Source organism: Anolis sagrei, chromosome 1 (assembly GCF_037176765.1).
Source record: "Anolis sagrei isolate rAnoSag1 chromosome 1, rAnoSag1.mat, whole genome shotgun sequence".
NCBI lineage: Eukaryota > Metazoa > Chordata > Lepidosauria > Squamata > Dactyloidae > Anolis > Anolis sagrei.
Genome location: NC_090021.1, coordinates 258,355,160 through 258,377,484, shown reverse-complemented (window position 1 = coordinate 258,377,484; position 22,325 = coordinate 258,355,160). Strand labels below are relative to the sequence as shown.

Sequence of the window (22,325 nt, the reverse complement as noted above, 5' to 3'; positions counted from 1 at the left end):
ACTATGGCTCTCGCTGTTGAATATTGGATTTGGTTCAGTGAAAAAAACGTTATATTTCCAAAGTACTCAGAAATTCTGATTTCTTGCCAGGCAATTCAGAAATTCCATCAAAGAGTTGCACTTCATCAAAGTTTTCTATAAAAGCAAAGAGAACTTGTGCCAGGTGGAGAAAGTGGCTTCTGTGAGTGCTGTGAAGTACCTCCACTGTTACAAGAGTCATATAAATCTGTTCCTCCAATCATCCAGTTCCTTGGATTGTTGCCTTCTTTGCCCTGCACTTCCCTTGGTGTACAGTTAATGAGAAGCTGTCATTATCATGTCAACATGTTACAAAGGCTTACTCTTTCTGTACTGTTCATTAATGTAATGAGCTGTTAGGCATTGCTTGACACTGATTGTATTATGTACCAAGGAAAGACATCAAGATTGCAATTTCCCGGAATAAAGTAGGTTGGAATAGAGTGTGGTTTGCTTCCTTCTGTTTTGTTCTCTTTTCTTTTTTGTTAGTATCTGAGAAATATTTTAATAGAAGCTGATATAAAAAAAAATATCAAAACCTGAAATCCAAAATAGGGTTCATAATCCCTTGTACACTTGCTAAAGTGTATATTTTGTTGAATTCAGTGGGATTAGTATTTATGATGGATGCTCCCTCCATTGTCCTTCGCATAAAAGTTTTCAATAGCTAGGGTTTCAAAAGTGTCTGGTTTTAGACACATCTAATATTATATTTTTTGCAAATTCTCCTGAAGTTCAGAGTTCCTTGTGTTTCAAAAGTATTACTGGGTTATTTTAAGGAAATACTAACTCAAAGCCAATGAGCCCGGAATTTATTTTTTTTAAAAGAAGTTTATGAGGGACAGGAGGAAGGAAGTGTGGCTAACAAAAGGTTTTTTTCTAAGTGAGATGTTACTGTACTTATTTCCAGTTTTTGCCAATGGAAAAAGTCAAAGATCACTAAACATATTTCATGTTTTCTGAAATTTGGAATTTGTTTAGACATTGTAGTACTTCTGGCAATTGGTTTGGAAATATTGCCTCCATTAGCATCAGGGTTGTGGGCTTTTGACATACTTCTTTTTTAAAGTAATCTTTATTGAATATTATAATACATGTTAATTAAAAATAGAGGGGTGGAGAAGGAAAGAAAAAGAAAGGAGAAGAGAAAAAAAGGAATAAAAAGGAGGGGGGAAAGAGGGGGAGAAAATTTAAAAACAATAAGAAACAAAGATAATAAATTTTCACTTTTTCTTCAGTCTGACTTCCAGGGATCTTCACGGAGGGTGTCTTCCTTTTCCTTCTTCTATAGCTTTTCTCCTTTTTCTCATTTCTTCTTTATCTTATATTTTACAATTAGTGGGTTAATCTAAGAATCTATATATTTTACTTTTACTTTCCTACTTTAGATAGTTATTTAATAGTGTCCAATCTGTCTCTTTTTCTATTGTCCCTTTATATGTTTGCAATAAATAGCTTAGTCTATCCATATTTCTTATGTCCATAATTTTCTTTTTCCAGTCATCAATTGTGGGTGTTTCCTTTTTTCTCCATAATCTAGTGTAGCAAATTCTTGCCGCTGTTGTGAAGAGAAATAAAAGTTTGTCTATATTGCTTTCCATATTTATATCTGAAATTCCCAATAAAAATATCTCGGGTTTTAATGGAATGTTAATTTTCAAATTTTCAAACCGCACTGAGTCGCCTACAGGCTGAGAGAGTGCGGTATACAAATAAAGTAAATAAATAAATATTTTTTTTGCACGTTTTCATGTATTTCTTTCCAATATTTTCTTGCTTTCTTACATTGCCACCACATGTGATAAAATGTACCTTCCACTTCTCCACATTTCCAACATTGTATTGTCGAAGGCTTTCATGGCCGGAATCACTGGGTTGTAGGTTTTTTCGGGCTATATGGCCATGGTCTAGAGGCATTCTCTCCTGACGTTTTGCCTGCATCTATGGCAAGCATCCTCAGAGGTAGTGAGGTCACTACCCCACTACCTCTGAGGATGCTTGCCATAGATGCAGGCGAAACGTCAGGAGAGAATGCCTCTAGACCATGGCCATATAGCCCGAAAAAACCTACAACAACCCATTTCCAACATTTGAATTTAAGTTCTTATAATATTTTCCTAGTTTATGTGGTGTCATGTACCATCTACAGAACATTTTTGTCCAATTTTCTTGCAGGTCATATGCTTGTGTGTATTTCAGCTTTTTCTTCCAAATAGATTCCCAACCATCCAATCCTATAGATCTTCCAATGTTTCTTGCCCATTTATCATACATTCTTTAACTCCTTATACTTCCATACTCCATTCCAATAACTTCTTGTATATTATGGATATTGTTTTCTTTTCTATCATCATTATTTTGCCCCAACTATTTTCCTCTTTTTGACATACTTCTTCTGAAGTTCTCTTGTATCTTTGTATATAACTTGAAAATTTAATAAAACAATTGTCCACAAAAGTCTGAGTTGATTTATCAATGGGTCAGTGAAAGTCCTATACCTTGTTTTTTATGTGAAAGCAAGAAGGAATCACCCCCTTTCTCTGAACTTAGTCCTAGAGGGAACCTAAAAGAAGCACTAACTCCCTCTGTACCACAAATACATTTTTGAAAACTTTGGAAAGAATATGGAAATAGTGGTGAGTAACAGATCATATCAAAATACATATTTTTGGCTCCCAGAACCTTGTACATGAGTAAATAACAGTAATTTTGTTTCCATATGAGACTTGACAGTTTGGAAAAAACTGTGGAGGTTGTTTTCCCTGAGACTTTGAAATAGAAAGAGTTAGAAATCCACAAACGGATAAATTATTTTGTATGCATTAAAAAGTCCTGTACTGGCAGCCTTTATTGTCACACAGAGTTCAAAGCTTATTCTCTCTCTCTCTTTTTTATTTTTTGTTAATACTAATGCACACCATGACCTTTTAATTATTTTTAAAAATTTCTTATTTTGTTCTTATTACCAAATCAGATGCTAGAGCTAATTACCTAGTCATGCAATGGCTTTGGGAGAACTACCTGAAAAGGATTGGTACGGAATTCTTGGTGCAGAACCATCAGATAGTTTAGCGGAACTGAAAAGGAAGTATCAAAGCCTAGTATTACTGGTAAGTATATCTTTAAATACATACAAAGACAAATAATTTTAAATCAGGATTTGTTTGATAAGTGATATATAAATGCAACTTCATCTAGTAAGGGAGGAAAGTCTGTGTAAGTAGCTGAAGAAGTGAAACTGTTGATTTCTTCTCTTTAAATAATCTTGGCATACTAGAGTTATTTAACATTCTGAAAATGTACAAAATTTGGGTCACTGTTTTTCATCACATGAATTGAAAAGGTAGTTGAAGAATTATCTTAATTAAAGAAAATGCCTGACCTACATTTCTAAATTGTGACAGTATGAAATGAATCAATCTGTGATTGTGAGTTTGCCATTTGCAACCATGGAAGCAATTATAATGTCACTAACACTAGATTGGGATTGTTGGATAAATTGAACTTGAGGCACTAACTGAAAAAGATTGTGTCCAGTCTCTCCTCCCCTGCGTGTAAGAATATTTGTTAAACTGCCATAATGGAATTAAAAGGAAAGGATATGAATGATTATTTTGATTTATTTAGTTATTTATTTATTTACGACCTTTATATGCCTCCCTTCTCACTCCGAAGGGGACTCAGAGTGACTTGCAAGTCATATGTACATATAGCATACTACATTATTAGCATAGTACTAATACATCATTCATAAAATTAGTATTATATAATATTATATTGTTGCTGGGGGGGGGAGGGGCTCTGATGTCACAGGATGCAAGATGGAATTGTCTTCCCAGCTCCCCTTCTTTACTCTGGCCCAGAGCAGCCTATATTATATATTACTATGTAATATATATATTACTAACCTCTCTATTTTGTAGAGCATCTTGTGTAAATTACATGTGTGATTCTGTACCATCTGATGTACACTGTTCCATAAAGTAATTAATAAAGGCCTAAGAGCTCGCAGAAGTATATTAAACTGAATACAAGTGTGCTTTTTATATTGTGACAATGCCAGTTGTGCTACTTGAAGCCACCTGTTATCATTGTTTGATTTTCACATGTTTTCAGTTACAACTTGGTAATGTATTCCTCTTTGGTAACTAATAGTGGTTCTTTCTCACATTTCTGATGATCAGCATAAACCAGACATCAGGAGACTCTTAACCTTGTAATAAAAATCTCATCTTTGTTAATCCTGTTCATCCAAAGGTGCTTCTACACAGCCACAAAATGTGGCTTGAACCGGCTTGTCTCCTCATGAATGAGAAACTGCTTCAGAAGTGGGAGAGCAGCCACAGAACCCAGCTGTGCTGACATAGGTGGTTTCCAACCCTCCCTGCATCTCCATTCACCCCCCCAAAAGAAGGAAATCGCCACTTACCTTGAGCCCCTTGCCATTTACTTCCTGATTCTTGTTGAATCAGGGAGCAAAGGACATTGGGAGGAATGATTTCCTCCTCCCCTCAGTGAATCTGTGTTGGAAAGTCAAAGCTAATGCATTCTCTCAGCCTTGAGTTGTTCAAAATTGGGTTGCCGGGGAAATACTTTCCAACTAGCAACTGATGCCATTTACTCACCTGCTAATCAGGCTATATACATTTCTATTGTCCAGAATTACTTGCATGTGATGCTGCTGATAATACATAATATCTTTCACTTGGAGATAAACTACAGTGCAAGGAAATTTTATGCTGTTACTAAAATTCCTGTCCTAATCTTAAAGTAAATCCTTATGATTTCACAAAAATAGTTATGGGGATTATGTATTTACTTTGGTAAAGTGGATAAGAATGAGAATGTGGAAGCAAGTGTTGACTGTAATTAGGAATGCAGTGTGTTGCCTGTTAAAAGTAAGAATGAAGTAAGTATCATGAGTATAACTATATCAAAGGTAAATGCATATAGAACTTATTTTTAGTTTTGTACACCTATAAATCTTCTCTTTCAAAGATTTCCAGGGGATTATGATAATGTCTATAAGCTGTTTGGCTTTTCCTCCCCAGTATTTGCTCATGCCAACCTTACAGTGCAATTCTGTACATGTCAAAAGCAACTGGGGCTTCTTCCTTACATACCTATCCTGTGACTTACATGTTAGTAATATACTGGAGGGATTCGTTAATTTTCATTTTGATTATGCTCATTGAGAAAACTGTTACTGAGCTATATATTCTTTTAAGAAAAAAATACTCAGGGCATCTCTTTCACTTATGGAATAAAAACATTCAATGACTAATTCTGTTAGTCCTTAGATTTGGTTTCTGCCTAGCTGGTAGATTGCCATACCGTTCAGAGCATTTTCACTTCTTTTCTTTGACCGTAAATGGCCCAGTTTATGAAATTGTTGTAATGTACAAGACCAAGCTGTAGTCTAAAGTTATTAAATTGTGCTCAGTAGTTGGAGAAGTTGATTGTAAATATGTACAGAAGGAGCTGCTTTGGCTAAAATAAAAATGAATCTGTATATATACGAACTTTACATCTGAGGCTATTACAAGCGTGGGAAGGTCTACCTGTGTGCAGTTGTACTTATACCTCTACTGTATGTACTCATGTATAATTCTAGAAATGTTAATACCCTTCCCCAAACTGAGTCAACTAATCCATAGGTCAGTATACTTTAACTGTCCCAAGAAAACCCAGTAATACCCTCCATTTTCACCTCTGCAGTGCCCTTTCTGGTCTTTCTAAATGCCTGGGTGCCAGCAGCACCTTTTTGGCTCTTCCCCTGAAAGGGTCATCAAGATAGTAGAGGAGTTATTGCTTCTTCTAGGTTGTCTTAGGATGGCCTAAGCTCTCACCTTGTACCATTCTACGTAGAGAAGAAGATAGTTTCTTCTTTGATACGAGTTAATGCCGAGCCTGAACTTTTATCAAAAAAAGAAACCGTTCCCTTCTCTGAGTAGAGTGGCGAAATATCTTTTTGACTGTATCAGAAAGAAAAATGACAATAGTCAGGGGCAGCCACCCCTCTAGGTTGTGCTAGAGCTTCCCCTTTTCCGTGGAGTGACCCTCAGTCTATCTATGGGGTATATCAAAATCCACAACCCCCCCCCCCCCAATTATGTATAAGTTGACTTATACATAAGTATATACAGTATTTTAAGCACATTTGAAGATGCTTTTGTTCCTTGAAAACACACATCTTAGCTTTAAAAGGCTGTTAAAATTTAAATTGCCATAATGGCTACTTCTGAAATAACAAAGTTGGAGTGCTTTATTTTTCCTAAATCCAGGGTCTGTCAGACACAGAGATTGTTGTTCAAGTTGATAGACTGACTGTTTGAAAGTAATAGACAGGCAGAGCTTAGGGGTGGCACAATCACAAGTGCGTGCATCTTAACACAGCTGGCAGATCTAAAATTAAGCCTGCCAACTTTGATGGTGCTAGTGCCTGTTGTGATTTGGTTAAATGATATGATTAAATGTATTTTCTTAAATTTATGAGCAAGATTATATATACATTTTAAAATGCCAACCAACTTTACTTGAGTGCATTCCAAAGATAAATGATAGCTGTCTATTAATTTTAGAGTATTACAGTTGAAGAATTTCTTCCTCCGCAGAGCCTAAATGCCAGCTCTGAAATGCAGACCACTCTTTTTCTATGAATAGTCCCATGTTCCTTATAGTACAGCTATGAGGGTATATGACATTCAAAGCTATGTCCAGTGCTGTATCATTTTTATTTGTTGTTAATTTTTGTTAAGTCAGCTTTGACTTACATTGACCCCATGACACCCTGGGTATCTGGGTTTAGAGAAATGCTGGAAGGGGGCTGTTTAGGCGCGATTCTAATGCACCATCGAATGTACAGTTGGGAAAAAACGTATTTAGTCAGATACCAATTGTACAAGTACTCCCACTTAAAAGATGAGATAGGCCTGTGATTGACATAATAGGTAGACTTCTTTTTTTAATGTTTTTTTTTTGGTAATTGTATCCATTTAATCCATCGAAATAATCTTACTTTATATACATCCATAAACCATTACATTTTGCCCCCCTTTTTCCCCTACCCCCTCCCTCCAACTTTACAGCAAAGTGTTTTTTAAGTGTAGTCAGTCCAGGATTCTGTCCATTTTTTGCTTTATCTGATCATTAGCTTTCCCTTCTTCAACCCATCATCATAGGTAGACCTCAACTATGACAGACAACATTACCTACAAACGAGCAAGATTTCTGGGTCTCACTTATTTGAACTTGTTATCACTATAAAAGACATCTGTCCACAACCTCAAGCAGTCACACTCCAAACTCCACTATGGTGCAGGCCAAAGAGCTGTCCAAGGATACCAGAAACAAAATTGTCGCCCTGCACCAGACTGGGAAGATTGAATCTGCAATAGGCAAGCAGTTTGGTGTGAAGAAATCAACTGTGGGAGCAATAATTAGATAATGGAAGAGATACAAGACGACTGATAATCTCCCTCGATCTAGGGCTCCACGCAGGATCTCACTCCGTGGGGTCAAAATGATCACAAGAACTGTGAGCAAAAATCTCAGAACCACACGTGAGGACCTAATAAATGACCTGCAGAGAGCTAGGACCAACATAATAAAGGCTACCATCAGTAACACACTACGCTGCCAGGGACTCAGATCCTGCAGTGCCAGACACATCCCCCTGCTTAATCCAGTACATGTCCGGGGCCGACTGAAGTTTGCTAGAGAGCCTTTGGATGATCCAGAAGAGTATTGGAAGAATGTCATATGGTCATATGAAACCAAACTAGAACTGTTTGGCAGAAACACAACTTGTGCTTGGAGGAGAAAGAATTCTGAGTTGCATCCAAAGAACACCATACCTACTGTGAAGCATGGGGATGGCAACATCACCCTTTGGGGCTGTTTCTCTGCAAAGGGACCAGGGTGACTGATCCGTATACATGAAGGAATGAATGGGGCCATGTATCCTGAGATTTTGAGTGCAAACCTCCTTTCATCAGCAAGGGCACTGAAGATGAAACGTGGCTGAGTCTTTCAGCATGACAGTGATCCCAAGCACACTGCCAGGGCAACAAAGGAGTGGCTTTATAAGAAGCATTTCAAGGTCCTGGAGTGGTCTAGCCAGTTTCCAGATCTCAACCCAATAGAAAACCTTTGGAGGGAGTTGAAAGTATGCGTTGCTCAGTGACAGCCCCAAAACATCACTGCTCTTGAGGAGATCTGCATGGAGGAATGAGCCAACATACCAGCAACAGTGTGTGCCAACCTTGTGAGGACTTAAAGAAAACATTTGACCTCTGTCATTGCCAGTAAATGATAAATAACAAAGTATTGAGATGAACTTTTGTTATGAACCAAATACTTATTTTCCACCATAATTTGCAAATAAATTAGTTAAAAATCAGGCAATGTGATTTTCTGGATGTGTTTTCTCATGTTGTCTCTCATAGTTGAGGTCTACCTATGATGACAATTACAGGCCTCTCTCATCTTTTTAAGTGGGAGAACTTATACAATTGGTATATGACTAAATACTTTACCCCCCCCCCCCCCACTGTAATGTGCACCCCAATTTTGGCTAAGCAATTTAGCCAAAAAAAGAGTGCATTAGCTTGGCCTCTTCAGAACCATTTCATTTATTTAAAAAAATTAATAAGTATTTTCCATTTTTCACCAAAACTTCTTAATAAACAAGGAAAAAAGCATCGTGACTTGCAAAAATACTTCATTTCGAGATGGGGGTTGTCCCCCCACCCCACCACCACATATAGATCTTTATATCCTTATATAGGAAATGTTTTTGGGTTTTTTTTAAAGTTTTGAACAAACAAATTGGTACTGCTGTATATTTTACTACAAAAGCCCAGATGTTTTTCTTCCTCTGCTGATGGATATTGCTGCTTGTGTGGTCTTTCTTTCCACTTCTTCAAAACGTTTGGCAGACTCATATAAACATATGCTTTCTGAAGAAAAAAATCTTATGCAGATGTTGTAATACTTGCCATTGTATCATGAAATGACTACATTTATCTTAGAATAGCAATGATTTGCCCTCTAACTAAGGAGCAAGAGGTGACTGTGCCTGTTTCTAGTATAACATAAGAACAGATGGCACTTACTCTGGGGTAAATGAGACATGATGATCTGGCAGTAGCAGTCACTTCCCAAACAGGTAAAGTTATGAAGTGATTTCTCATTAATTTGGCCTGCCTTTCAACAACTCTATAGTATGTTGACTTAATTTTCCCATTTTATTATTCTTTGGATCACATCAATTTTTTTCTCAAATATTAAACGGAGAAACACTGATATAAACAAAGCTGAAGTGTGTTTATGTTATTATGAGAATGCTTCTCTTATATCTATTATAGTGTAATCCCTGTATCCAAGAGGAATATGATAATAATGAACCCCATTTAATTGAATGGCTGTATAGAAGTTATCATAAATTTGTGCTGAAGCACTTAGAAAAGCTATCCTATAGGAATTTGCTAGGTTTGCAAGTATATACCTCTGGGAAATTCCAAACGAAGCATACTATAGAATCAAAGGGGATACAAGGAAGCAAGCTCAAGATAAAGCGGATAACACTAAATACTAAAGGGGAAGCAATTATTTTTGAAAACACTCAAGGAAGCACTCAATCATTTCACTTTCTTTGTTGTGCTTGCCTTCATTAAAACAAGATAATAAGAGAAAACTTTCCTTCCTCACACATCAGCTGCTACTACCTGGCTTTCCACTTCCATGTATCTCTGATCTTGGAACTGTCAGTCCACTCACAAGCATGGTTTTCCACAGATTGGCAATGCTTATCAATTTTGTTGTAGGCAATTTATTTTACAGTTAATTTAATGCCCTATAATACATTTGAAAATAATATTTTAAGACATAAAAGACAGTTTAGCTCAGTGGTTCTTAACCTGTGGGTCCCCAGATGTTTTAGCCTTCAACTCCCAGAAATCCTAACAGCTGAAAACTGGCTGGGATTCCTGGGAGTTGTAGGCCAAAACACTTGGGAACCCACAGGTTGAGAACCACTGGTTTAGCTTGTCTCTTGTAATTTTCCAAAGATGCCTGGCATCATTAAAATGGCATTATGTTTTTGTCAAATGTCATTCATTTTCAATTCCTATTGGTCCAGGACCTTCAGAAACCATATACTCAGTGTTTTCTATTCAGTGAAGAAGAAGAAAATCAGAACAAGTTAATACCTGGTATACCTATGTCAGAAGGAAAGGATAAAATGTATTTGTAATGTGATGTACAACATATCTCTGACAAGTTCCTGTGTGTATGCAGATACATATAGTGTATCTGCTTTAAATCACAAAAAGTTGTGACTTCATCAATCACGAAGTTAAAAAGAACCCAATTTCTCTCTTTAAAAACAAAAACAAACACTTGTAGTTTGGTAAGGCAGCAGCCGCCTTTGGCAGAGAAGACTAAAATGATAAAATCCATGACTCCATAGAATTGAGACATGGGAATTAAAGTGATGCCAGACTGCATTAAATCAGCAGTGTAGGCACCCTAAGTTGACAACAAGAAAATTTAAGTGCTTTCTTAACCACTCTACAGATATTGATAGAACATAGTCCCCAACCAAACTGTTGCTGCTCTTCTAAAAGTGATGTTAATGAACTTGCACAAATCTGGAAGAACACCTAATATTTTTTAAGTCAGTTGAAGAAACCCGTAGATTTGTAAGTTTGGATAAATTGAGTTTTAGTTTGAGAGTACAATATAGCTGTTTGGGCTCCAACATAGCAAATGATTTTGCTGCAGTGAAGGACAAGGAAATGAAAGGTGTGCTGAAATATCAGGTTCTTCTCATATAGGAAAAATTAGTCTGCCTGACAACATTTCTCAGCAGCAAAATCATTTGCTGCACACAGATGAGATTCAAAGCAACTGGGAAGGTTTCCCGATGAAACCACTGTAACTAGGAAATCTGCACTGGTATTTACAACTAAGTAATCCTCTTTTCCAGTTTCTTTAATCTAATAGGAACAGATCTTTGCTGATTAAGTCTTCGTCCATATTATCCCCAAATATTATTCACCCTAAATCTTGAATTTCATATGAGGAAGATAGTGCTTAGGAGAGAGGACCAAAATCTGGAGGGGGAGGGGAGAAAGCAAGAGTGGTCAAATTAGGTTATCTCTCCAATGTTTCAGTAGGCCAAAGATCTAGTTACTCATGTCTTTGTGGACCATATATGTCTTTAAGCATGGGTTTAATCCAACATTATATTAGTAAACTTCTAATATAAGAGGACTTACTTCTCTCTGCATTAACCCTCTACATCACTCATCACTCTCTTCCAGAGAATGTCTCAGACCTTAAGAAAAAAATTGGGGGTTGCAGAGGAGGGCAAATGGCGCACCTTCTTGGTTTTCCTAATCAAAGTACTTCTGATCAAAGTACATGAATTGATCTTTAAAGTGCTGTGGTTTTAATAAATAATTTGCAGGCTGTAGGATGAGCCCTTTCAGTTTTTTAGCCTTGTAAACAAAGCAAACACATTTCTCCTATAGATGGACAATATGTATTCAACTCCCTAAGAGGGATAGGGTTAAATCCCTATTACAGGAAGAGACAGCTGCTTCTTAGTATATGAAGAGGCACCTTTTTAACTCTGCCATTATGACAACTGAGCTTGTCACTTTGTAGGTACTGATTTTATCTCTCTTCTTCTTTTAAGATAATTGAGCTGTGTATTGATGTTTCTGACATTGTTAGTTGCTCTACATCTTGTAATTTATGCATGGCTTTCTTCGTTAGAAGTTCATTTCAAGTATTCTTCCCATATTGTGATCCTTGGGGATTTTTTCTTGTTGCTTTACCTTATTTAATATACAGATATAGAAGCCCCTGGTAATGCAGCAGATTAAACCACTGAGCTGCTGAACTTGCTGACTAAAAGGTCAGCGGTTCAGATCTGGGGACCGAGGTGAGCTCCTGCTATTAGCCCCAGCTTCTGCCAACCTAGCAGTTTGAAATCTTGCAAATGTGAGTTGATCAATAGGTACATCTCTGGTGGGAAGTTAATAATGCTCCATGCAGTCATTCCAGCCACGTGCCCTTGGAGGTGTCTACAGACAATGGCGGCTCTTTGGCTTAGAAATGGAGATGAGCACCAATCCCCAGAGTTGGACTTGACTAGACTTAATGTCAGGCAAAAACCTCTACCTTTACTAATATACAGATAGTCCCCGAGTTAAAAACATCCAACTTACACGTAACTCATACTTAAGAAGAGGGCTGAGACAACAGGAAGAGAAAGAAATATACCCCTCGGAAGGGAAATTCACTCCTGAAAAAGTTGTCATGGGGGAAAGGTGTCTCAACTGAAGCTTTATCACCAATCCTTGTTTCCACAACAAGCCAATTTTTTCAAAATTCAGTTATCACGGGGGGACAGAAAGCGAGGAGAAAACTTTTGAACAGGGGCACAGAATGCAAAACAAACTACAGGGGTGTTTGCTATGCTATCAAAAACTTAAAATATATTTTTTGGCTGAAATTACACTTGTAAAAGTGCCTGTTCTGATCTACATATTCAACTTAAGAACAAACTTATAGAACCTATCTTGTTCGTAACTTTGGGGCCTGTTTATACAGTAGATTCTCATCCCCATGGGATCAGTACCTGCAGTATTGATATATAGGCCTTTTCCTTCCTCACTTCATTTGACAAAATTTTCCCTTGAGTCCACCACAGTTAATTATTAACTGTCATCAAGTCAAGTCAACTTATGGCAAGCTCATGAATGAGAGACCTCTTAAGTCATCTTATCCTCAACTGCCCAGTTCAGGACTTGCAGACTCAGGGTTGGGTCTTCCTTGACTGAGTGTATCCGTTTGGAATGTAGTCTTCCTTTTTTGGTATTGCCTTTTGTCTTACAAAGCATTATTGTCTTTTCTAGTGAGTCATGTCTTCTCGTGATATGGACAAAGTACGATAGTCTTAGTTTCATCATCTTGATTTCTCGGGAGAGTTCAGGTTTGATTTACTCTAGGACCCCTTTATTTGTCTTTTTAACAAATAGTCCATGGTATCTCCAGCATCATGTTTCAAATGAGTTGATTTTCTTCCTATCAGCTATTCTCACAGTTCAGCAATCACAAACATATATAGACATTGGAAATACGACAATCAAAACTTTAGTATTCAATTATATATCTTTGTACTTCAGGATCTTGGCTAGTTCTTTTATAGCTGCCTTACGAAGTCTTCATTATCTTCGGATTTCTTGACTATAGTCTTTATTTGGATTAATGAGTGAGCAAAGGTATGGAAAATCTTGATCTGTTTTAATGTATTCATAGTTTATTTCGAAGTTATGTAAATCATTTGTGGCTACTATTTTGTGTTCTTAATGTTCAACTGCGATCCTTCTTTTGGGCTTTCTTCCTTGACTTTCTTCACTAATCCCATGTGTTTTCTCTTTTCTGCTAATAGTGTGGTGTCATCCCCATATCTTGAAATGTGGGTGTCCCTTCTAGTAATTTTCATGTCTCCTACCCCTAATCTAATCCTGTTTTTACACATGATAAGTTCCAACATACAAATTAACCAGATAGGATGATAAAATGTAGCCTTGCCTAACCAAATCTCATCCTAACTCCTTCCCTCTAGTGGAATTGAACTCAAGATTGCACTCTATTTCTTTAACAAAAAGATGTACAAAATATTGTTACCATTATTGTGTGCTCTTCAAGATGTTTCTAACTTATGGAGACATTAAAGCAAATCTGTCGTAGGTTTTCTTGGCAAGAGTTGTTTGTGGGTGAGAGTTGCTTTTGCCTTCCTCTAGGGTGGAATTGTATGGCCTGTCCAAGATCATTTGCATGGCTGGGTGTGGATTTGAATAATGGTCTCCAGAATCATCGTCAAATGCTGAAATGAATACACCATGCTGTCTGTAAATAAAAATTAAATCCAGGTTCTTTATTTGGATGAGTTTTCTTCTCCATATAAAACCCATCTTCAAACAAAACCTTAGTAAATGTCCTGGAAAGCAATACAGATACATGTTGTTAGGACTCCTGATATATGCATCTGTGCAAGTTATCTGAATATTAAAAAAAACTTTCCCATTCGAGTACTTTGTTTTTGTTCATTTGCTTTTTGCAATCCCTCCTTCATAGTTTGTATATTTGGAAAAAAATGTACAGTATATTCTTGTCTATATTCCTGAGTTGGAGACATTTTAAAATAAAAACAATTAATTTAAAAAATGATAACTATTGTTGAAAGTATTTAGTTTGAATATACAGTAGAATGGAGGGAAGCTCAAACGTTTTTGGAAGTAATCTTGAAGTATGCATTAGGTGGCAGTAGTGTGTTGTATTTGGTTCAGGTACTTTGTCCCTGAGGTTTTTTGTTTTTAATTTTTACCTTTTTGTCCTAATGTGGTATAAAAATAGCTGAAACAAATCTCTTAATTATTTGTTAAATGTATAGTATTTGTCCTGTAGACTGAAAATAGATTATTGTGAACTTTAATTTCTGTTTGGCAAATATAGTAATTCTAATGGACTATACATAAAGCAGTGTAAATTGTGTGTTTAAAATAATATAACATTAAGTTCTGTTCTCACAGTGTGAATGTACATAAAACCAACTTAAAGAATGCTGTCTGAGTGTTCATTGATGGCATTCTGGCAGTAGTTAACTTGAAAAATATGTCATGTTTCTCCCTTTCCTCCAAACTTGCAACTAAAATAGATTTTATGAGCAAAATTTCCACATATAAATACAAGGACTTTTATTAAATAGTTGGAGGTTATTATTGCATCCTGTTAATTAGAAATAAAGCACACTTCAGGGAGAATTTCATGTATAATTATTAAATGCTACATAAAACTGCATGGAGTCTTTCTTTTTTCTTTCTTTTTCTTTTCTCATTTTTTCTCTATTTTCAGATGCTATATAGCTAATCAAGGATCTAGTGACATGCTCCCTGTTTTTAAAGCCTCTACATTAACATAAAATTGGAGGAAATATTTCTCACTTTTTATCCTTCACATGTTGTAAGTGGATTGCCTTGCTTTATCGTTTAGATTTATGTAGGAAAGATGAAATTCACTTTAGGAGACATTGATATAATTAGCCACACAGCATATCTCCTTTTAAAGTGTTTGCTTCAAATTTAGAAGAAGGGCAGTTAGCTTGTGACCTGGGTGTGTGTGTGTGTATTTTGTCTTATTCCGTGTGTCTTGCAGGTAAAGGAGCTAAGGGAATTCAAAGCTGGTACAGCAATGTCATTAATTTGGCAGAATGATCAATTAATAGAAGAAAAGCATGAAAGCGTTGACAGAACATGCTACCTAATTAGTACCTGATGAACCATGTAGGCCACAGAGCAAAGAGTGCAATGTTGCTTCAGGCTAGCTGTTGTACAAGACCTTTTATGTGCAAGTCATTAAGTCTGTATGGTAGCTAAAGAAAAACACTTCAGATGAATTTTTCTTAGCTAAGGAGCTGTTCTTATGAAGTGTTGAGGAGCCCCCACTGATTTTGCTGTGAGCTGGCTACTTTCAGGATTTTTAAACCTTTCATATATGTGGACATATCCATGTTTAAAAGAAACACAAATTAACTTGAAAAAATATACATGTCTCCCCCACACAGATTACTGATTTACTTGTCCAGTGTCCTGTGTACCAAAGTTTAATTGAATTGAATTTCAAGAACACCATGTCAGCAGGAACTAGAAAATCCTGACAGGGAAGGCTTTTTATATTACATTTGTGCCCAGAACTTTTGTGAAGAGTGAAATTAGGAGCAGGTTTTTGGATCACACGCCTCCATCCCATCACTCATTCTGTCACTGCGCACAGAGCAGTTATTTGCCTGGTCTGCTGTTTTTTTATCTGGGCTTTTTCTTTGAGTCACCGCAGCCTACTTTCTTTTTATCTGTTGCTTTTATTGTTTGTTAGTGTTTTGGGATGTTATCTTGTATTTTAAAGATCTGATTGTAAACTGTCTTAAAGATGATGCAAAAATTCAGAGAAATCCTATGAATAAAACACTGCTCTCGTAAACTCATGATTGCATAAAGGAGAGGAAAGTGATATTTATTACACTGGACCCTTAGTATCCACTGGGGTTTAGATCTAGGACAGCCTATTAATACCAGAATCTGTGGGCACTCAAATTTCATTATCTACAGTGGCATTGTAAAATGGTATCTCTCAAATAGCAAATCCAAGGTTTGCTTTTTTGGAATTGCTTTTGGAATATTTTCAAGCCACGGATGGTTGTATTTAGGAATTTAGAATTACTCTTATGCCACCATGTTATCTGCTCTGTATGGTCAGAGAACACCTCTGTAGTGATACAGGATCAAGCCAAGAGAAGGGGAAAACAGCAGAAATTATCTCACATAAAGGTTTTTTTCACATCTCAACATTAAAAATCCACATTTTTTTGAAGGCATGCATAGATAGTAGCCATTATAAAAATATAATCTGGGACCAACTACAAGGAATCTGGGAGTGGGGGTGCACAAGCATCCATGCCATCAAGTCACATAATGACATCGTAGGGCTTTTTAAATCAAGGTAAAGTCCGAAGTGGTTATGCCAGTTCCTTCTTCTGAAATTTAGCCTTTAGCACCTAGTACTTGTTGGCCGTCTCTTATTCAAGTATGAGTGAGAACTGACCTTAGAATGTCTGATATCTTATGGGATCTGGTGCCTTTCGGGCATCTTAGCAAGGGAATAAGAATCAGGGTAGCCTTCATGGAAATTAATTTAAAATAGGCCTCACATGATATAAACTGAAACTGTGTATGAAGTACTTTTTAAAATTGAACTCCATATTGTTTTAGACATTCTGTTTGATTTTATTATAAGCCTCTTGGAGTCACATTTGGGGGGAAAACAAGAGATAAATCAAATCAATAAATTTCATGGCACATGTATGAAATCTATATATATAAATTTGTTAGGGGCATCCAACGAGGAAACAAAACTCAAAAACCCCCCAACGAAACTTAACCAAAATTCCCATGCCCATAACACAACCCACAAGGTACAAACATATCTACTCAAAATGAAAAACAACACAACAACACACTCACAAAACGGCAAAACAACAAAACTCAAAAATCCCCCAACGAAACTTAACCAAAATCCCTGTGCCCATAACACAACCCACAAGGTACAAACATATCTACTCAAAATGAAAAACAACACAACAACACACTCACAAAACGGCAAAACAACAAAACTCAAAAATCCCCCAACGAAACTTAACTAAAATCCCCGTGCCCATAACACAACCCACAAGGTACAAACACACACGCAACCCCACGCTCCATCACTCCCCTGCCCCAATCTTACCTCCTTTTACTTCAGGCCACCTCCAAACCCCGCCCCGCCCCTTCCCGCCCTGTCAAAATCTAGGAAAGACAGGAAGGAAGGAAAGAAGGAAGAAAGACAAAGGGAGGTAAAGAAAAAGGGGGAAGGAAGGAAAGTTAGAGGAAGAAGAAAAGGAAAGAAAAGGAAAGATGGAAGGAAAGAAAAGAGAGACAGCAGAAGAGAAAGAGAAAGGGGGAAGGAAGGAAAGAGATAGAGAAAGAAGAGGAGAAGGAAAGATGGGAAGGAAGGAAGGAAGGAAGGAAGGAGGGAGGGAGGGAGGGAGGGAGGGAAAGAAGGAGAGAAAGAGGGAAGATTGACCACAGCAACACGTGGCGGGTAAAGGTTGTTATTTCTATTATTATTATTATTATTATTATTATTATTATTATTATTATTATGCTATTGTTCCTATGAGACCCTTTTAGGGGGAATGGGAGAGGTGTCAGGTCCCAGAGGCAATGCATTGCATTATTGTTATTGTTATTGTTATGATGGTGGTGAAATAAAAGGAAATAAAAAGTGAAAGAAGGAAGCAAACAGGGAGGGAAGAAAGGCAAAGGAAGAAAGGGGAATGAAGGAAAGAGAGAAGGATGAAACCAAGTAGTGAAAGAAGGAAAGAAAGAAAGAGGTAGAGAAGGAAGAAAGTAGAGAAAGGGGGAGGAAAAGGGGGAAGGAATAGGTAGGGACCTCTCTTTCATAATAGTCCAGATATCTACCTCAACTTTGATAAGTTTTACTATAGGCCACAGCAACGCGTGGCAGGGCACAGCTAGTGACTTATATTCATGTATACTCTTCCTCACTTCTTCTTCTTGTGTTTTGCTTTCTAAAAGAGGAAAGGCTATTTTCCCACTAAGTTCATGACTCCATGTTTAATTTCCATTCCACTCTCATGGCTGCCTTTTGTAAGCCGCCCTGGGTCCCCACCCCCAAGGGTGAGAAGGATGGGGGTATAAATGCTTGAAATAAATAAATAATAAATCATGTCACTATTATTGGTAGCACTTGGTTTCACGATTCCACAATATGTACAGTTTTCAAAGTTGTGTTGCTTGTTCATATGCTGATTTCCCCCAAAGTTGGGACTCAAGATTGCCTTCAAGATAAAAAGAAATGTAAATTAAAATGTATAATAAAAGCATACAAAAGGTTTTGTGTAGAATACCAAACTGTGGAGTTAGAAACAATTTAAAACATACTTTTAAAAAGCATAAAAATGGAACAGCATGCTACCCAAAGCCTTTTGGATTAAAAAAAATATTTGCCAACAAAAAGACAGTTAGGAGGGAGTCAGTCTAGCTACTTGAGGTAGGGAGTTACAAGGCATTGGATCAGCTCCTGAGAAAGCCCTTCTCATCTCTAGAAGATTAATGTTAGTTTAATATTAATCGGTTTAGCTTAATAGCAAGCATTTATCTTGAGAACCCCAAGAAGCAGTCCAATGACTATAGCAGAAGTCAGAGGAGAAAATTACACCTGGCACTCCGTATCCACAGTTTCCTCATCAGTAGCAATACAATTGATGGTTGAAAAATTCATGGGGTGAATTGTGCCCCTCTCCCCGGTGTTATTTCGGCTCAAGAGCTTTGTTGGCCTCTTTCTTTCGCATCCCCGTCCTCCTTCAGTGGCCTGTGAGGCTTTTTCATGGGACTGTCAAGAGGTGATACACACAGTTCTTCCTGTAAGGTGGCACCATCAGCATTGCTTTCCTTCCTCGGCAAAAGCAGGTACAGGTGTAGAGGATGGGGAGGCAGATGAAGTCATACCAACTGACTCATGATTTGCTTCTGTGCTGCACAAGGGATCTATCCCTCAATCAGTTTCTGGCAGGCCTTTCAGAAGTATTTTTTAGATGGAAAGGCTTGTATAATGTGCTGGAGTTTTATTTGTTGTTCTTTTCAATGGTTTATGTTTAACTGACTTAAATTTCTCTAAATTTCTTTATATTGAGTTGTTTCTTAAACCTTTGTTTGCTGTGATTTTTTAACTATGCTTCTTTTAGCTAGTGCAGCATTTTAAACCTGGGGTAGGGACCCCTGGGGAGTTGCAAGGGGGTTTCAGAGGAGTTGCCAAAGACCATCAGAAAACGCATATTTGGCAAATAAGGGTTCCTAAGACCGCCTGTCCTTTTCCTTTTTGGAAACAGACGGGGAGTCATCCCACCAAAAGCCTCCCTTCACTCTGATTTGCCAGGCTCTCAACTGGCCTCTCAGCCAAGTGGAGGTCTGATTCTGAGACTCCAAGCAGGGAGAGGAGACTTACTTACTTACTTAGGCGATCCCTTGTTGGACAAGTAAGATGGTCTTCCATTATGGATTTCCTTGTGGGTCCGTATGTGGCTGTGGAGCCTTATTCTTGCTCTGCATCTTCTTCCGCAGTGAGGGCATTGATTTCCAGGTGGAAGGCGGTCCCGGTCGGGGTTGGCTTGACGCGCCTTCCTCCTGGCACATTTCTCTCTTTCACCCTCCACTCGTGCCTCCTCAAATTCTGCAGCACTGCTGGTCACAGCTGTCCTCCAGCTGGGAGAGGAGAACAGGCATGCTCGGTGCATGGCGGCATGGTGCACATGTGCAGGCAAGGGAGAGCATGTAAGGCTGGAGGAAGGCTTGTGCCAGCGAGTCTCATCAAGGCATGGGATTCGGTTTGGGAAGTTTGGCCCAATTCTATCATTGATGGGGTTCAGAATGTTCTTTGATTGTAGGTGAATTATAAATCCCAGTATTCATGCCAAGTTTGGTCCGGATCCATCATTGTTTGAGTCCACAGTGCTCTCTGGATGTAGGTGAACTACAACTCCAAAACTCAAGGTCAATGCCCACCAAACCCTTCCAGTATTTCCTCTTGGTGATGGGAGTTCTGTGTGCCAAGTCTGGTTCAATTCCATCATTGGTGTTCAGAGTGCTCTTTGATTGTAGGTTAACTGTAAATCCCAGCAAGTACAACTCCCAAATGACAAAATCAATCTCCACCCAACCCCACCAGTATTCAGATTTGCGCATATCTGGTATTTGTGCCAAATTTGGCCCAGTGAATGAAAATACTTCCTGAATATCAGATATTTACATTACAATTCATAACAGTAGCAAAATTACAGTTATGAAGTAGCAATGAAAATAATTTTATGGTTGGGAGTCACCTCAACATGAGGAACTGTACTAAGGGGTGGTAGCATTAGGAAGATTGAGAAACACTGAACTAGTGCAAATGACTTTGAATTCCTCTCTGGCAAAAAAGCGGAAGGTATAACAGCTTTTTAGCATTTAGTCTACCATAGTCCCTATGCCATTAATAAATAATAGCTGAATCCTGTGCCAGAAATGGCTACATTGAATCCTGTACCAGGAATGGCTGAACTATTGAATTTGGCATAGGAAAATATTAGTCTTTAGATCCTGGTGTATCTTATACAGTTTAATTTTGGAATGTGTCAATTTGGGTTCCTGAGAGCAAATGACTGGAAAATGGCCCTTTTCATTGCATGAAATGTACTTGTGCAGTTAAATATGGAGTTTTGGGTCTCCTGGGCCTAAATGTCTGCAGTACGGCACAGAAATGTAATTAGCCCATAAGTGTTGAGTACTGAGGTAGGGAGGGAAGTCTCTGTGAGTAATGAGCTGCTCATCAGTCCCAGTGATATGGCATAGGGCAGTGGTTCTCAAATGTGGGTCTCCAGATATTTTGGGCTACAAATTCTATAAGCTTTAGACAGCATAGCCAATACTAAAGACTACTGGGGGTTGTTGTCAAACAACATCTGAGAAACAGAGTTTAGTGAGCAACTGGTGTAATGAGAATATATTTATTCCTGCCTCCCTTTGGATGCAGCGGAGTTTAGAAAATGTTCTGAGGGTAGGGGAAAGACTCCTAATTTTTGGATGGCTGTAATTTGCTGCCATACTGATGTCAGTCAACATTAAGTACTAAAATGAATTATGGTGATTGCATAGTATCTATCATTGCCCACTGACCAAATTGCCCTGGGCACGTCCAGTCTCATTTGATTTCAGAAAATAATCAACAAATCCCAGAACTTCGGGAGGGGGGCGGGGGGATAGGAAAGGATCATGAGTGCAACCCTGGAGAGGAGTTGCCAGTCAGAGGAACCAATAGTCTAATTTAGAATGGAGCAGCTTCCTACATTCCTGTGTTCCTGACAATGTTGTTAGTAGTAATTTTGCAAAATATGCAGCAGTCAAACATTACGGGTTTTGTAAAAAAAAAAAATTGAATTAGAGCCTTATCAAGTGCTGCGGTCATGCAAGGCGACATTCATCCTTTCCTTTTGTTGTGTTTGCCCTTGAGCCAGGGGAGCAGTAGTCATGAGTGCTGTATTTATACACTATCTATGGGGCAACTTGCCCCACAGTTGATATAGCAGAAGCTGAGACCTGTTAAAAACCCATGATCAGTACAGCCACTTTCTTCTGCGCATAAATCGAAGTTTACTACACTGCTGTCTCAGTAGTTACCATGCTAACTAGTTTCCCATGATATTCCAATACCTTCATCAGTTGCTAGTGAGGCATTAAAAACCACAGATTGTATTTCTCAAGTTTTGTTCTCCATACCACATTCATACCAAATTTTAGAAAACTGGCAGAACTGTTATCCACAATATTAGTGTTCTATACACTTTACTGAAATACGATAGGTGTGGTAAAATGTTATCTATATGCTGCATTTAACTTGGTTATTATGATATATGAAACACACACACATGCTAATATTGGATACATATAACTTAAAATTGGGTTAGTAGGTAACATTTGCAACATGGTATGAATAGTTTTCCACACATTCATTTTCTGCACATTAGGTAAATGCTTTATCACTTCTTTGTGTGTGAAAATATGCACACAGAGTTGCTTCAAATACGGCATAATAGTACAGGTCCAGAGGAATAGGTATGCCTATCTGTGCAAATAGTAAGATTT

The 22,325-nt window shown here is 37.8% G+C and overlaps 1 protein-coding gene across 2 annotated transcripts in view; it reads left to right on the top strand.

Moving 5' to 3' along the window:
• The window catches only part of DNAJC24 (DnaJ heat shock protein family (Hsp40) member C24), a 45,983-nt gene that overhangs the window by 2,075 nt on the left and 21,583 nt on the right, over nucleotides 1-22,325 (top strand). For both annotated transcript variants that reach the window (XM_067462695.1, XM_060766328.2), the window contains exon 2: nucleotides 2,993-3,128. In XM_067462695.1, the coding sequence (XP_067318796.1) occupies nucleotides 3,021-3,128 (108 nt within the window). In that variant the 5' untranslated portion in view covers nucleotides 2,993-3,020. The remainder of the gene's footprint in view (nucleotides 1-2,992; nucleotides 3,129-22,325) is intronic.